This window comes from Styela clava, chromosome 2 (genome assembly GCF_964204865.1).
Source record: "Styela clava chromosome 2, kaStyClav1.hap1.2, whole genome shotgun sequence".
Classification (NCBI taxonomy): Eukaryota; Metazoa; Chordata; class Ascidiacea; order Stolidobranchia; family Styelidae; genus Styela; species Styela clava.
This window is the reverse complement of record NC_135251.1, coordinates 8797458-8814807: the sequence shown is the minus strand read 5'-3', so window position 1 is coordinate 8814807 and position 17350 is coordinate 8797458. Positions and strand designations below refer to the sequence as shown.

Sequence of the window (17350 nt, the reverse complement as noted above, 5' to 3'; positions counted from 1 at the left end):
TTTTATCAAAAGAAAATTTAATTTTGTCGTTATCATTCTAAACTTTATTAATTTGTTTCTATATTACGAATGTAAAGCTCAATAATCGATTGATTTTTTTGTGACCCCATGGACACCATATACTGTTATTCCCTTGTTCTTAAACACTGACCTAAAATGTGCGATTGCGTGCGCCGTTAACGGATTTAACGCATCTTAAAATCTCTATATATTATACGAGAGCCAAAAGCCTGATTAATCGTATAGGATGGTAAAACTTGAATTAGTGATAAAAAATATGTAAACTAACATATCTGTGGTACATTTATTGTCTGTAGTAGATATTTTAGTCATTGAATAAACTTTATAAATAATTATTTCCGAAATAATGTTAAAAAATGAAGAGGTATTGAGTGATTATTTCAATTTCCCACTTCATTACAAACAAAGGGCATTTTTAAGATTTTTGTCATTCTTGTCAATGCTATATCATTTCAACCAACGTGTACAAAGAAAAATATCTGGAAATTCTTAACAAGGAAAGTTGAGATTTGAAAGACATATATTTGCGATTATGTGCTAGATCAGGTCAGCTAGATCAGTGGTTCCCAAACTTTTATGACCATCGCCCCCTTAAGTAGTTTATACAACTTCATCGCCCCCCGGCAATACACGAAATTTAAAGTCTGAAACGAATATGTTACAGACCAAATAAGAAGACAAATCATAGTTTATAGTGTTAGCAATAGCAATAGTAGCACGGCTGAAAACCCCTTTTTCACCATATATAAGGTCGGAAATGAAAGAATCCAGGGTTCTATCTCCTCGAAAACCGCCGTGTACTCTTGCCTTATTGCATTTCACTTCCTAAATTCACCCCATTTCACATTAAAATAATGAAAACAAAGTTAATGTTCCCAAACTTATAATAATGATTTGCGTACATCTCATTCATTCGTACAGCCTGATGACCTGCACCAAAATACTTCGGAAAAACTCATCCCTGATTCCTCATCCCATCACGGCCTCCAGTCCGATCACCAGTCCATAATTAACCAGCCATTTGTTTTGGATTCATGGACTCGGAAGTGGAAGGAGCCGTGATCGACTATCGGCTACGGCCCAGGGGTCAGCAAATTTTATGTCGCTCGCAGGACGAAATTCAGGGTTTGCTAGTCTTTTGCGGGTCGCATGTATTTTTTGAAAGTTAAATATGGAACAGCGCGCGAAAACTGCGACAATTCCTGAACTCAACTCAGTCGTCTTATTGAAAAAATATTACAATGACATTTAATGTGACACTGTCTTTTTGCTGCATCACGCTGAATAGCTTTACGACGCCAAGATTGAAACATTGTCTAAATGTGCATCACTAAACCCACTTCTTTGCTTGTTCTTTGTAATGTTCATTTTCGAAAATAATTGTTTGCACAAATATGTACTTCCAAACATCGAAGTGGATATTTTCGCATGATTTGTGAAATTTTGGGAAATATTTTCTTTAGGAAGATACATTCTTACAAAAATTAAGCAGTGATGAATCTCTCGAATAGAATATGAATCTTATTTCCTTATTGCTTTGCAATTTATTCGAATATTTACTGCGCTATTGAACCCCTGCACTCAGCATCAACTTTTCTGCGTGTTTCCATTTATCTAATTATAATTAAATTGCAGGCTTGGTAAACGAGTGGCTGTTCACTAAATTGTTAGGATATAGTATAATTTAGTCTAAACGTGTCTCACGATAAATTCTGTTACGTAAAAAAATGTAATTTACTCCTCGAGCGTAGATTATAAATAAAAAAAATTCATCGTCAAAACCGCAGTTTGGATGTTTCCCCGGGCATAGACTTCCTTGTTTACTTCGTGACATTGGCCAATCAGCAAGATGCAAAAACGTAACAATGCTCCCTTTCGCATGCGCTCAGGCGCTCAGACACTCTCACTCAGACAGATTTTCAGGCGTGGTCGTGAACATTACCTCATTTTCGCGTTTTTTAAATATATTCGTTAGTTTTTAGTTGTTTTTCGGAGTTTAAATATAAATCAAATAAGTCAATGATTACTTTGTCTTCCTATGAGTTTCAGTTTAAATACAGCAATCAAAAATTAGTGTAGAAATAGCTGTGATAGACTAGGCTAAAATTCTTTATCGGTACTTTTAAATAACAGATTGTTGAATGGTGTGTATTAGAATGATAGTTTTAAACAAATACCTCATTTTACAGGCAACAACCCGCGAAACCACTCTTAAAATAAGCACCGAAAATTTTAAAATGGTAAAGTATTGGAAGAATTTTCCGCGGTCAAAGGTCGGGGAAAGGTCCTTTCAGTGAATCGTCCCGGGCCAGATTATTTTACTCCGGCCGTATTTTGCCGACCACTGGGATACCCAAACTACCGTACCTTACTGCGAAGACGAGTCCAGAAATCCTTTCGCGTGTGATAATCGCCCACGTGATTCAAGCCTGCGAATGCACGCAGAGTACACAATTAAGTGCGCCGAACATAAAACAGGTTTCGCGAAATCGCCCCCCTATCGCCCCTTAGACTTTTTCGCCAACCTCTGTATCGTTTTCGCCCACTGGGGGGCGATATCGCCCACTTTGGGAATCACTGAGAAACTTTTTTGACCGCGGGCCGGGTATGACTCAAACTGTGTTGAAACGAGCAGGACAAATATTTCTGTCCGGGCAATACAATAAATTCACAAAAGTTGGGAAATCCATTCAATTTACTTTACAATATATATTCTACATTTCTGAAGACTTGAATATTAAATTATATTTATATCGCAGAATATAGATCGAGAACATTATAGGAAAACAAATATAGAAGATTTCTATATCTAGACAACTATCCTGAGTTTAGCTGTTATCAAAACGTTGCAGTTATGAATTAGGAATGTTACAAAATCCGCTTTTTCGCGCCAAAAAATGTACGCATCACGTCTGATAAGTACCGTTACGCCCTCTCGGAATACCGCTGAGAGGTAAAATTCTGTCAGAATGACTAAAGTGTCTGAGGGGATGCGAAAAGGCCCATTATTACGCCACTTTTTGCATATTGCTGATTGGCCAATGTTACGAAATGAACAAGGAAGACGATGCTCAGGATAATTTCCTTTGGATAAAATTTTCGCCATTCTTGCGTTTTATTGCGGTCCGGATAAAATGACGCCGCGGGCCGTATCCGGTCCGTGGGCCGTATTTGTTACCCCTGTGCTAGATTATGAAGGATGAAGACGGTTGAAAATTTAGATCAAAGACGAGTCCAAACGCAAACGCTCTAAATTCTACACTCTAAGAAATGTTCGGTAAGTTTTACCGTCATTTTAGGGGTAAAAAATTAAAAAATCGTGTCGGTAAACCGATTCACCGACTAAAGTCGGTTTATTTACCGATATTGGAGGCGTGGCGTTAGTCGATGTTGCGCGCGCACACTGGTAAGGGAGAGCAGCCAATCAGACGGTATATTTCAAACGAGGAAATTATCACTCGCGATTTTTTGTTGCTTTACTCCCTAATTTGTCCGTTCGATTGACAAATTCCAGACTATTGAACATTGATATGACGATATTTACGTCAGTCGACAGCAGTTATACTTTAGTTGCCTTTGTTATTACTGAGTTGGCAGTATTTCTGTAAGGCAATGCATGCCCTCTCTCAGTCTATACAGATCTAGGCTTTCTGGCTTTGAAATGTCGGTATCTAATTACGGAATTAAGATAAGGGGGAAAATATCAACAGAGGCTTCGTGTCGATCGCAGATCTACGGGGAACAAGAGACTGGGAGAAGGGGTGATGTTGAACCATTACTCTGTTACTGCATTGCAGCATTAATACACTGTAGCTTGAAGAATAAGGCTTTGAAATATACAGGTATCAATTAATTATATGCCTATATAATTATTTACTGATTAGATTTATATACAGAATTTGAACATATTTTAATTACATATTTAAAAATTGTTTCAAGCGTTATTGGGAATAATAAAATATTTGATTTAGGCCAGCCCAATTTATTGGTACATGCTTTGAGTTCGTAAAATTAAAAATGCACATAAATTACTCATTATACAAGTATAGTATTCCTTTCAACAGTGTTTTCCCTTTAGAAAACTGAAGAATCCAATAATGAAGGCATGAACAAATTGTCTGCCACAGCACTTGACTATGAGAAATTCCAGGCTTAGACTTTTAAAAAATTTGACATTATTTGATTCAATAACATGTTATTTCAAGGAAGAAGAAGTATTTGAGGTTAGTTATAATGTTAATTTTAAGTTGCAAAAAGAGATACTTTGTCATCTTCTTTGGGAATATGTATTTGGGGTGTAATTTCAGGGAGTATTAAATTTTTGATTTCTTCTGAATATAATTTCAGATACCGCTTCCATCTGATCTACAAAGTTATGCAATATACCGGAAAACTCTGTATCGATTGATTGGCTAAAGATTTTTGGCAACTTAAGGCGAAAAAAAATTAAATAATTAAATAATTCCAGAAGTTGCAAAAAAAATGTATTGGTTGACTGAATACTAAAAAATGTTTAATTTTATTCCCAAATCGCATAGTATTTTCAAATATTGGCGTTTTTTCATTGAAACTTCTTGTACATTCCATTTCAGATAACTTGAAGATATGAAAATGAAAATGCCATGATTTTGTGAAAGCAAATGGATAGTGCAGTACATTTGCACGGACAACACTAACCCGGAAAAACTCCTCTTCTGCCAATACCATTCTCTTCTTGAATTTCAGGAGCTGTCAATAGAACCTTGTTTGAAGTGGCTATGCAAATGGACACCCTGCAAGCAAAAACTTCTAAACGAGAAGTTTCTGCCTACCTCGCGTTTCTAAAGTTTCACTTTACAATTTCTCATATCATTTTTCAAACTTTTATCATTCATTTCACGTTCACATTTATTTTATAAATAAACCTTGTTACCTAAAATAGTCTGTGATTTTACTGTTCATGTCCTGTAAAATGTAAAGCCAGAATATTTACGGTAATTTTTACCGGGTTCTGAATGTAAATTCACCAAATTTGTAATGTAAATTCACAGGTTAGGGTCGGTAAATAGTACTGCGTATTGCCGGTGAAAATTACCGGAAAAAACTGTAAGAATTACTAGGGATATACTGTAAAATTCACAGGTGATCTACAGCGATTTTACCGAAAATTCAAGTAATCTTTACCCTAAAATCACATTAAAATTTCACAACTATATTCCTACTATATGGAATGTCAGGCGATTGCCGGTAAATATTTCTTAGAGTGATAAGGACGCTCCATTTCGTCGACGCATTTTTTTGCATCGAAAAGGCACATTTTGAGAATAATGTATGTGCTTTTCAGCACTTCCTTTTATAAATTAAAGTATAAAATATTTCAAAAATATAAAAAATTATTGATTATGATTCGAATCAAATTCTTCAAATCGATAAATGAGCTAAGATTTGGACTGAAACGCGTAAATTTACTCTATCTGACAATACTTACTTTTTCTTTCAAAATAGATACAAAAATTGAAATAAGACATGCTATCCTGCTTTATGGTAAGGTTTATGGTAATTGACAACTTTACGCAACAGATGCAATGATGTGTCGAACGTCGAGGAGGTGTTTTGAAACATATTCTAGAGAGAGAACATGCACCATATATTTCTGAATCGTTTGAGCACAATTATACCCAAACAGAAGTTCAAATGTGAACAAACTAAATCTCATCTTTGACATGGAGTGAAGTCAAGATAAATTTACGTTTCATAATAGAAGAAAAATACTATACAAGAATATTTATTATTTTGAAATCATTGTTCAACCCAAATATTTTCCAAAAAAAAATTCGAAACAATTCTCCCGCATTGACAACAATCACTTTGGCGGCAAATGTATATAAATATTCTGCTACTTAGAATTGGCTGTTTAATTTTTTGGATTCTTATTATTAAATTCGATATGAACTCATGGTTTTACTTTTGGATAATGCAATTTCAGTAAATTGAAAATGGAATATATCTTTTTGTACAATGACAAATCTTTTTAAATGGGTACAAAACGCCAAATACGGTTTTGCATTCCTTAAAAAAAATAAAAATAACGGACGTGTCGTTTTTGGCACTCACTAATATTATAACGTGACCCCATTGTTTGTAAACACTGAATTAAAAAGTATGATTAGGCGCGCCGTTAACCGGCTTAAACGCGCTATAAAAGATCTATACATTTCACGCGAGCCGAAAGCCTGATTAATCTTAGGAAGGTAAAATCTATGTATGGATATGATCATGTAAATTAAAATATCCCTGGTACATTTATTGTCTGTTGACAATAAATGATCTTTTAATCATTGAGTGTTTATAAAAAAAAAAAATTTTTGTTGCACGACATAGATTTGTGATTTTGTGCTTCATCAAAAACGATGTAGACAGTTGAAATTTATATAAAAAAAAAGTCCAAATGCAAACGCTCAAAAAATATGGACGCCCCATTGCGATAACGGTATTATTCTTACTTTTTAGCGCTATTTTTTTCACAATTATAAGTTCACAATTATGAGTAATTAATATATACAAAAACAATTTACGATAAAAAAAAATATTAATTATGATTCTTATTGATTTCTTCAAATTGAAAACTGAACAAAGATTGAATATTATTGTAAATAACCGGGATGACAAACCCCTGACCCGCGGGTCACAATGTGACCCACCGCGTTTTATTTGTGACCTGCTAAGGCACGAATAAAATAAAAATATATTGCTAACATATCAGTGATAAACATTGATAAACCCGCCCTAAAGTAATCTAACAATACCTAAACTATTATAATGTACCGTCAGTTGGGCAGTCAGGGCGGCGATCGCTCATATTCAAATTGCTAAATTTCCGGGCTGGAAAGGTAATTTTCAAAACCCCCAATCTTTGACGCATGACTGCACCGCTGTGTACCGTTATTCAGCTATTGACTCTGACATCGTTTATGACATAACAATGCAATTGATCTGTTCAATTCTCGCAACGTCTTGTCTCTTTCGGGAGCACAACTGCAGACTGTTTTACGAACTATATGCTACTTTGCATTTTATTAGTTTCTCGCCTACAATGACGTTTAGAAAACAAAATCTTTCATATTATACTTGAAATGAAAACCTAAAAATCTAAAATAAAAATGGAGCAGTGTAAATGTGCCTTGATGTCGTTGAAAGCTGATTGAAATATATAACAGTATCAGAGTGGAATTCTCACCAAACTCTTAGGAACGGTAAAATAATTTGCCGCATCATCCTAAACGTTTTTGGTAATTCATTCATCTCGAGATTACTCAAACGTCTGAGCGCAATTATACAGAAGTTTAAGTGTAAAAAAATAAATCTTACTTCTTTTAGAAGTACTTACAAAATAATTGGATTCTGTTAATTGGTGTCACCCTTTTACCTATATTTATGATTGCTTTAATCGGACATGCCCGTTAGAACCACGTGACGTATACGACACAAGAGTATGTTTACAATCTATGAAGATACGCGACTTATTTTAGAGAAATAGTACAAACCATCATTAATTATTGTTAGAATATTGTAGGTATTCAATTTATTTCACAAGAGGAATACGCATTTAAATTTTATTACATTTGAGCAAAAAATATATTGTATTCGGAATAATAAATACAACAAGATCATTGGTATATTAAAATTAATAGTTTTATTATTTATTTTGCAGATCAATTTTTTGTACCTAGCAGACAAGATCATGGAGCCAAAAGCATTTCATGAATTCGCTCAAGTTGCCTCGACTGTTGAAGCAGGAAAAGTGCAGTTTGATGTTTGTAATCTGACAAGTGAAAAACTGAATGCATTTGCACAAGGAGCAACTGATTTCGGTTTGAAAGTAAGAAGTTGAAATAATGTTGTCAATGTTTTGAAATGTTTTGCATTCCGAAAGTTTAGTATAGATTGAATGAAATATGATATTATAATGCATTCTTAAACTCGATAAAAAAAAGTACGCTATTTAATACGACAATAATATTTTTTAAGAAGAATCCCAACTCAGTGAATATCGCGCCCAATTCATTATAATTAAATTCACGAATATAAAAAAAAAATATTTCTAACTTCGTATATGATTATGGCGCGTTACTTATCGCATTTTTGACATTTATGTAACTACATGAGTTTTATTGATATCCGTATTTAGGGACCATAAAGCGCAACGGATAATAAGGCGCACTCTCTAAAATTGCTTAAATTGGATTTCAGGCGCACCAGGCTATAAAGCGCAACGGATAATAAGGCGCACTCTCTAAAATTGCTTAAATTTGATTTCAGGCGCACCAGGCTATGCCTATAAAGCGCAACGGATAATGAGGCGCACTCTCTAAAAATTGCTCAAACTGGATTTTGTGCAAACTTACGGCGAATCGGGCTAGGCGCAACTATTTTAAAGGATTATCGGGATACATTACAAAGCTATTAAATAACATAACTCTATGAATATTTTCCTGATTTGGTTATTGTATTTAAATCAAAAAAATCTTACAAAATAACCAAAAATTAAAAAAAAACATTCGAGATACTGAAAAAGTCGATCAACTTTTATTCGAGCCGTACAGTACAATACAAAAGACACATATTATTACAACATTGATAAGGTAGAATACTATCTCTTAAAAACATTAAAATTGCATCATTTGTATAATCAAAAACACTGCTAGACTAAAATAAAATGATTTCCTACCTTTTCTTGGATATTCAATGAATTTTTGATAAATAGAAAAGGAAAACCCGAGGAAAACAAGAAAAGTTTTGCGCGCTGACAATGATTTTTTTAAACATTCTTAAAAACGACAAATTACAACAAAAGTTCAAAAATTCAAATGTCCTAGTTTTAAGTTTTAATTTGGCCAGTAAAGCATTTCTCAAAAATATGGACGCTTGTGTTGTATTACGAGACTTATCTTCGTCCTCCCAATGTTATACGGAAACTTACTTTCAATATATAGTTGTGTTTCAAAAGTATACAAATTTTTTGCTCAAGAATTCAAATCATCCTATAAATTGCATCGATAGGGTCATCTTTATTTGTTCCTAATCATGCTAGAAATATATCATAGCTAACCATATATATATAATCGTTGAATATTTATTTTACAGTTCGATAGGTTAACCCTATCTGACAAAACCATGAAGGGTGAAGCATTCCGCAAATTCACTGAAGTTGCCTCAATTACAAATGCAGGACAAGTATCGTTCATCAACTGTAGTTTAACAAGTGAAAAACTGAAAGTATTTAGGCAGGGAGCTGCTGACCGTGGCTTAAGAGTAAGAAAATGTAAACTTGTTGATCATGTTTTTGTATTTTCAAATGTGAATCACACTTGATGAGTTTTGAATTACATTTTCTTCACATGCGATTTACAAAAGTATTTATTAAATTAACGCTATTTTGATCAACTATCCGTAAATTTAAGCTGTTTCGCAACAATTTTCTCCAGATTGTTGCTTAAATATGTTTTTTTGGTTTAATTTAATGGATATTATATGCGCGACATTTTGGAATGAGTGGCGAATAAAATCACTTATATTTCTTTCTTTGAGTTCGGGTAGTTTTGTGCGATTCATGTATAAATAAGAGCATGGTCACAATGTGACGCACCGCGTTTTATTTGTGACCTGCTAAGGCACGAATAAATAAAAATATAATGCTAACATATCAGTGATAACATTGATAAACCCGCCCTAAAGTAATCTAACAATAACTAAACTATTATAATGTACCGTCAGTTGGGCAGTCAGGGCGGCGATCGCTCATATTCAAATTGCTAAATTTCCGGCCTGGAAAGGTAAATTTCAAAACCCCCAATCTTTGACGCATGACTGCACCGTTGTGTACCGTTATTCAGCTATTGACTCTGACATCGTTTATGACATAACAATGCAATTGATCTGTTCAATTCTCGCAACGTCTTGTCTCTTTCGGGAGCACAACTGCAGACTGTTTTACGAACTATATGCTACTTTGCATTTTATTACTTTCTCGCCTATAATGCCGTATAGAAAACAAAATCTTTCATATTATACTTGAAATGAAAACCTAAAAATCTAAAATAAAAATGGAGCAGTGTAAATGTGCCTTGATGTCGTTGAAAGCTGATTGAAATATATAACAGTATCAGAGTGGAATTCTCACCAAACTCTTAGGAACCGTAAAATGATTTGCCGCATCATCCTAAACGTTTTTGGTAATTCATATGCAAGATTACTCAAACGTCTGAGCGCAATTATACAGAAGTTTAAGTGTAAAAAAATAAATCTCACTTCTTTTAGAAGTACTTACAAAATTATTGGATTCTGTTAATTGGTGTCACCCTTTTACCTATATTTATGATTGCTTTAATCGGACATGCCAGTTAGAACCACGTGACGTATACGACACAAAAGTATGTTTACAATCTATGAAGATACGCGACTTATTTTAGAGAAATAGTACAAACCATCATTAATTATTGTTAGAATATTGTAGGTATTTAATATATTTCACAAGAGAAATACGCGTTTAAACGTTATTGCATTTGAGCAAAAATATATTGCATTCGGGATAACTACAACAAGATCATTGTTATATTAAAATTAATAGTTTTATTATATATTTTGCAGATCAATTTTTTGTACCTAGCAGACAAGATCATGGAGCCAAAAGCATTTCATGAATTCGCTCAAGTTGCCTCGACTGTTGAAGCAGGAAAAGTGCAGTTTGATGTTTGTAATCTGACAAGTGAAAAACTGAATGCATTTGCACAAGGAGCAACTGATGTTTCTTTGAAAGTAAGAAATTAAAATATTGTTGTTCAAATTTTTTTTATTTAATACGTTTTAAAAATTAATCGTATCAAAGTATGTTTTAATTGTATTCTATACACAGGCGTACTTTACGAGATTATATGTTTTGATGCAAAATGCAAGGTAAATATTCCAAAATGTATGCTAATGAACTCTTCGTTTAAATTTTTGCATTCAGAAAGAATGGTGTAATTTAAATATATTTTTTTGGGATAATATCCTGTGCATTTAAATAATCCAATAATAATTTTGAAAAAAGAACGTCAACTGTGCAAAAGTCATGTCAAATTTTATTGCATTGAATTCAAGAATATGCTATATCTCAAACCTCATATATTATATCAGCGATTGAACATATCGCGCTTTCGGCATTAACTCCGTAAATTTGAATGATTCCAGAATTTTATGGACCGTAACGCACACCCGACTATAATTTTTATGACGCATTGTCAATAAATTGCTAAGATAGTTTTTGTTTTGTCATACATATGGCTATACTTCAACGAGTTTTAGGGATTGTCGGGTCACAGTACAATGCTCAATAAACAAATTACACAAAATTTTCATTGGTATTGTATTTTAATCAAAGACATCTTTCAAAACAACAAAAAATTTAATAAAGGATTTGGGAGACTAAAAGGTTTCTAAAACTTTTGCCGTTAACATCGGTTACTTATGAGACGAGCGGAACACGTAAGACAATTGGGATAATATTATATAATAGGATTACGTTTTGTTCGTCAACAAAATGAACATTTTGTTTTTAGGGGCGCGGTTTAAAACTGATAGAAAGTTAACGCACTAGGACGATAGTATTTATACATCGTCAAAATCAGAAATCGTTGCACGTAAAGCCGAAATCGGCGCTCCGTCGTATGTGAACCAAGATGGTGGACACTGGAATATTGTATGAAATATATTAGGCCGTAATTTTATATCAATTTTCCCTGTTTTAGTTCTATTACGAGTTCGTGGTGTCCGCCATCTTGGTTCACATAATACGGGAGTATCTAGGTTTTGGATTAGGACAAAACTTGGTTTTCCGATCTGGGATGGAGTCTTCATAACCCAGAAAATCCATAGCGATTGGGCCAGAGAAAGGGCTTGGTTACCTGCTCTGGTTATGACGTACTTTGTCTACATCAGATATTTAGATGCTTATATATTGAAACTTAGGCAAATGGTTCAGGAATTATCCGGATTAACCGAACTATTAAAAATAGTCTATAAGCAGGAAATTGATTATTGCTGAATGAGCAGAGTTCCTCAGAAATAGAATAACTGAGCCGGAATGATACTAAATTGTCATGGTTAGATAATTCTTATCAATTTTTAAAAATAAGAAAGTCAATGAATTTGTCATTTTTTGTCTATGTACTATCTAATTGTACATGAAGTCCTATTTTTATTAGACACTAAACCTAAATTTGCAGAAATTCAGTATTTTCATCGAATTGTATTTGAATGGGAATCTCACGGAATGGTATGGTACAGGCATAAATTACCATGGAATGGGATTGAACAAAAAATATGTCTCATGGTCTAGTCAGAATATTACGTAATATTAACGCATTGTCAGGCCTCAAAGAATTCAGTGAATACACCACTTTCAAATCGCACGCATTGGAGTATGTCTCATTGAACCCCCGTCCTTTGTTCCCCATAATCACCAAATAATTTCAGACTTCTTGATGTCAAGATTAATAAAGCCCGTCATTTTGCCAACGTTACCCTTTGTCAGCAAATGATTCCCTTCCCATCTTTTGACACCTTCCATAAAAAAGTTTTTTTTTCTCCCTGTTCAAACTTGCCAGAATTACCAATCAAGTATCTCTGAAATCGATTTTTAGGTCTCTTTCCGCGAGATGTTGCTAAAGAGCAATAGTTTCCTTCTCTCTCTTATACGATGTGGGCTGTCGAAACAAAATTTCCAACTTCTCTTCTATTTCCGTAAAAAGTATTTTTCCTACCCCTTTCAACGAAACAAGACTGGCAATCTGAATGCAAATTACGCATTATCGATCGTGGAAGTCGCGCAGTTGTAAACACATCAGGATTTTACAACGATATGTCGTCATAAGTTTACTGTCAGTTCCACAAAAACACTATTTATGAATTATTGGAAATATTTATTTCAGTCTCTTCACGTTAGTTCATTCAAGAAAGTGGCATTATTTCCATTGCAATGGGTCAAAAATAATTATTTTTATTTTGCATCACTATAGTATACAAAGATGTGATAGGAAAGACTTGATTACTTTTCCAAATTGCGTTCTATCTGGCCTTCTCAAATGAGACATTAGTGAAATTATAAATCAAAATAAGATGAAATATATCAACTTGAAAAGATGCCGAGGGTGTTTGCTCCCGGGTTTTCCCAAGAACTATGACGTCATAAACGTATTCTCGGCTTCAATGTCTCTATGGAGTAACCCCAGTTGTCTTTGCAATATCTCCTTTGTTGTGAATATGAGCTTGAAAGCAATAATTCCTATGTAGAGTGGTCAATATAGGACCCAATACATCCGTTTTTGCCCAGTAGGACATTTACAATATTTTATTACGTTCTCTACTTTCTAAGCATATAAATAGTCAAATTCCGAAACTCACATGAAACATTTTAATTTCTGTGACTTGTACTCTCGTTTAGTAAAAATAGCTTAATATTACCAGATCATACATTGGGAAGACATAAAGTAATGAAGATCAATAAGTTACAATCAGACATGACCCACAAACACAATTTTTGTCATTTAGACGAAGCCACGTAAAGCTTCTGGTCCCCATTAGATGCCTCAGGATGGTGCATAGGGGCGTGCAATTAAAAATCGATGGTCAACTCATGACCTAGGGTGAAATTGCCTACCAGATATAATGGAGTAGGCCGTTGGTATTAAGTAAGTCACAGTAGACAAAATTTTATAAAGGCTAGACAGTGATTTAATCTCTTTGAAGGGCTAAATTAGAACAAAAAAACTGAAATGGCAAAAAGTTAGCTTAACCACCCTGAAACGAACATCACACAACAGTTTGCATCGCTCTGCACGGCCACTATCGGTTTGCGGAGACGTCGTAACTCACCAAATGACAAAGTCGAACATCATAATACACGACTAATTCAGATATAATATGTTTGCGAGAGTCGGTTTTCCACTGTCCCTGATGTACAACCATGGCCCAACTTTTCCGACGGTGAATTAGCGAATGGAATTATGATGAAAAAGAGTATTGTGAATACAGTATAGAGTGATATTTTGCTTTAAATATTATTTGATCGTTTAAAATAATGTTAGGGTAAAATTAAATAGAGTGTAAACAATTATATTCAAATTAAGCGGGAATTTAGGATTTTTGAATATATGTGCAAGACCTGGATGGTCGAAAACTACGTATATAAATCGAAAATTTTCAGAGCGTCAGCGTTATGGATCGGACTAAAGGTCAACATTCATATTTTATTTAAACCATCTTATCGGTTTGCTATACCCAAAAATGAACATCAGAAATAAATATTATATATAATGCTCATTACACAAATAATATTTTTATGGGTATTGTATTTTATTCAAAGAAATTTTTCAAAACAACCAAAATTAAAAAAAAGAACACTCGGGAGACTGAAAAATACGCTCAAATTTTTACTGGAGCGGTATTAATAGGTTTTAATATTTTAAAAATACAATAAAAACGACACATTGTATTAAAAACATTGATAAGGTAGAATATTATTTTTTTCGAAACACTTAAATTGCATCATTTGCCTTTTCAAAAACACGGCTAGACTAAAATTGAATATTTATTTTAAAGATCGACGATTTAATCGTATCAGACGAGACCATGAAGTGCGAAGCATTCAACGAATTTGCTGAAGTTGCCTCAATTACAAAAGCAGGAGAAGTATCGTTCCTACAATGTAGTCTAACAAGTGAAAAACTGAAAGTATTTAGGCAGAGAGCTGCTGATCGTGGCTTGAAAGTAAGGAGATGTAAACTTGTTGATAACATTTTTTATCATGTTTATGTATTTTCAAATGTGAATCACACTTAATGAGTTTTAAATTACTTTTTTTTTTACATGCGATTTACATGAGTATTTATTAAATTAACGCCGTTTTGACCAACTATTTGTAAATTTAAGATGTTTCGCAACAATTTTCTCCAGATTGTTGCTTAAATATGTTTGTTGTTTTAATTTAATGGATATTTTATGTGGCGACATTTTGGAATGAGTGACGAATAAAATCACTTATATTTCTTTCTTTGAGTTCGGCTAGTTTTGTGCGATTCATGTATAAATAAGAGCATAAAATAATAAAATCGAAAAAATTTCATTTCTCCATATGGACCAGGATTTTATGTAAATTTTAAATTACATTATTTAATGAACGCAATGATAATGTTCGGAATATCCTCGGGTTAATCAATATTACAGAAACATTGCAATTTATTTTCATTTTTTTCAAAAGTGAATATAAATCGGTCGGTATCACTCCGAACTGTTTGAACTTCATTATCTTGTTTTTATATATAAATGTCAGGCTAAGTGAATCACCATCATTTTTGTTATCTCATGGATATATCGCAATACCCTTGTATTTAAACATTGACCGATAAGTATAATTGCGTTTGTCGTCAGAGCATTTAACGCACTAAGAAAAATCTACATATTTTCGCAAACAATGACCTGATCAGTTCTAGGAAGATAAATTGTAAAACATGTATGGATACAGTCATGTAAATTAACAACAATTAACAATATTCAATGCATTAATATAGGTTCAAATTAAATTATTTCTGATCTTACAAACGTTTAACGTTGGTAATATTCAGTATTTGAGTTTGCAAATAAAAACAATAAATGTATATTATATGTGGTTACGGTTTTGAATACTACGAACACAAATATAATAATATAAAAACAATTTACAATATTAATCTTTCGCTAAACACGTTTGCATACGTTGCATTGCATACGTTTATTTTTTTACTACAAGATAATTTCTTCAAAACAATTATTATTTCGTTAATAATTTTGTGTATATTGCAATCGCAAGAAAAGATACATCCACATATCTCATGTTGATCCGGGTACTTATCATATGCAGCCCTGAAAATATTGTAATGTGTCATGCATTTGCATTATTTAAGGCTAGTTTAGAAGAGAGTAAATGCCAAACGTATCAAATAAAGTCTTTCCGAAGTTTTTGTATTTCGCAAAAAAAAAGGAATAGACTTTTTTGTTCGGTAATTTTTAGAGCCCATCAAATATTTTATACTAAGAGCAGTCATACGCTTTATATGTGTAAAGACTCATGTTTTCGTTCTTAACCTTATACTACAATACTTGTGTTATATTTGAAAACTTATATAAAATCATATGGTAAAGTAAAATGGTAATTGACAACTTTGCGCAGAGGATGCAAGGTTGTCGTTATGGTTGAAAAGATTCCTTGGAACATATTCTAAATATACCTTTTCTGAAACGCATAACCTATATTACTGATAAGTTGAAGTGTAAACAAACTAAACTCCCTTCTTTTAAATCTGAGTAATCAAAAAATTATTGGATTTGTGTTAATTTGAGGTCACCATATTTCCTACATACTCACGAGTATTTTGTTCGGCTAAGCCTGTTGAAACAACAAGATTTTAAATTATGCAGCTACGAAACATATTTTAGACAACGAAGAGTTCTGACCCACCCACAAATATTGTTAGAATCTTTTAGCTGTTTAATATATTTCCCATATAATTTATTCGCGACAAACGCATATTCAAATGTTACTATCTTTATGCATAAAATATATTGTATTCAAAGTAATAAAGCTAACAAGTTCATAACTACATTCAAATTATCATTTCCATATTTATTTTCCAGACGAATACTTTATACCTCGCAGACAAGATCATGGAGCCAATGGCATTTCATGAATTCGCTCAAGTTGCTTCAACCGTTGAAGCAGAAAAAGTGCAGTTTGATTACTGTAATCTGACAAGTGAAAAGCTGAATGCATTTGCGCAAGGAGCAACTGATTTTTCATTGAAAGTAAGAAGTTAGAATATTGTTTTTCAAATTTTTTGTTTTTAGTACGTTTATAAATAAAACGTATTAGAATGTGTTTTAATTGTATTCTATATACATGCTTTACGAAATTATATGTTATGAAGTAAAATGCAAGGTAAATATTCCAAAATGTATGCGAATGAACTCTTCGTTTACATTTTTGCATTCAGAAAGAATGGTGTAATTCAAATATATTTATTTGGGATAATATCTTGTGCATTTAAATAACTCAATAGTAATCCTCAAAAACGTACGTCAACGGTGCAAAATTCATGTCCAATTCTATGCATTGAATAAATGAATATGCTATATCTCAAACGCATACATTATCACTTTCGATGCCAAGGACGTATATATACGTCATTTGGCGCCAACCGTTCCGTGCCATCAATGCAAAATGACGTATATATACGTCATTCGAAAAGGAAAAAGTTTAATAGATAGAAGAAGGTCGAGT

The 17350-nt window shown here is 33.2% G+C and overlaps 1 protein-coding gene across 6 annotated transcripts in view; it reads left to right on the top strand.

Annotated features, from left to right (window-relative positions):
• LOC144431963 (uncharacterized) overlaps positions 1-17350 on the top strand; it is an 84264-nt gene that overhangs the window by 62061 nt on the left and 4853 nt on the right. For all 6 annotated transcript variants that reach the window (XR_013480312.1, XM_078119867.1, XM_078119857.1 and 3 more), the window contains 5 exons: positions 7712-7879; positions 9145-9312; positions 10648-10815; positions 14638-14805; positions 16708-16875. Coding sequence is in view for 5 of the 6 variants with exons in the window: in XM_078119867.1 (XP_077975993.1) it covers positions 7712-7879; positions 9145-9312; positions 10648-10815; positions 14638-14805; positions 16708-16875 (840 nt within the window). In the remaining variant the exon portion in view is untranslated. The remainder of the gene's footprint in view (positions 1-7711; positions 7880-9144; positions 9313-10647; positions 10816-14637; positions 14806-16707; positions 16876-17350) is intronic.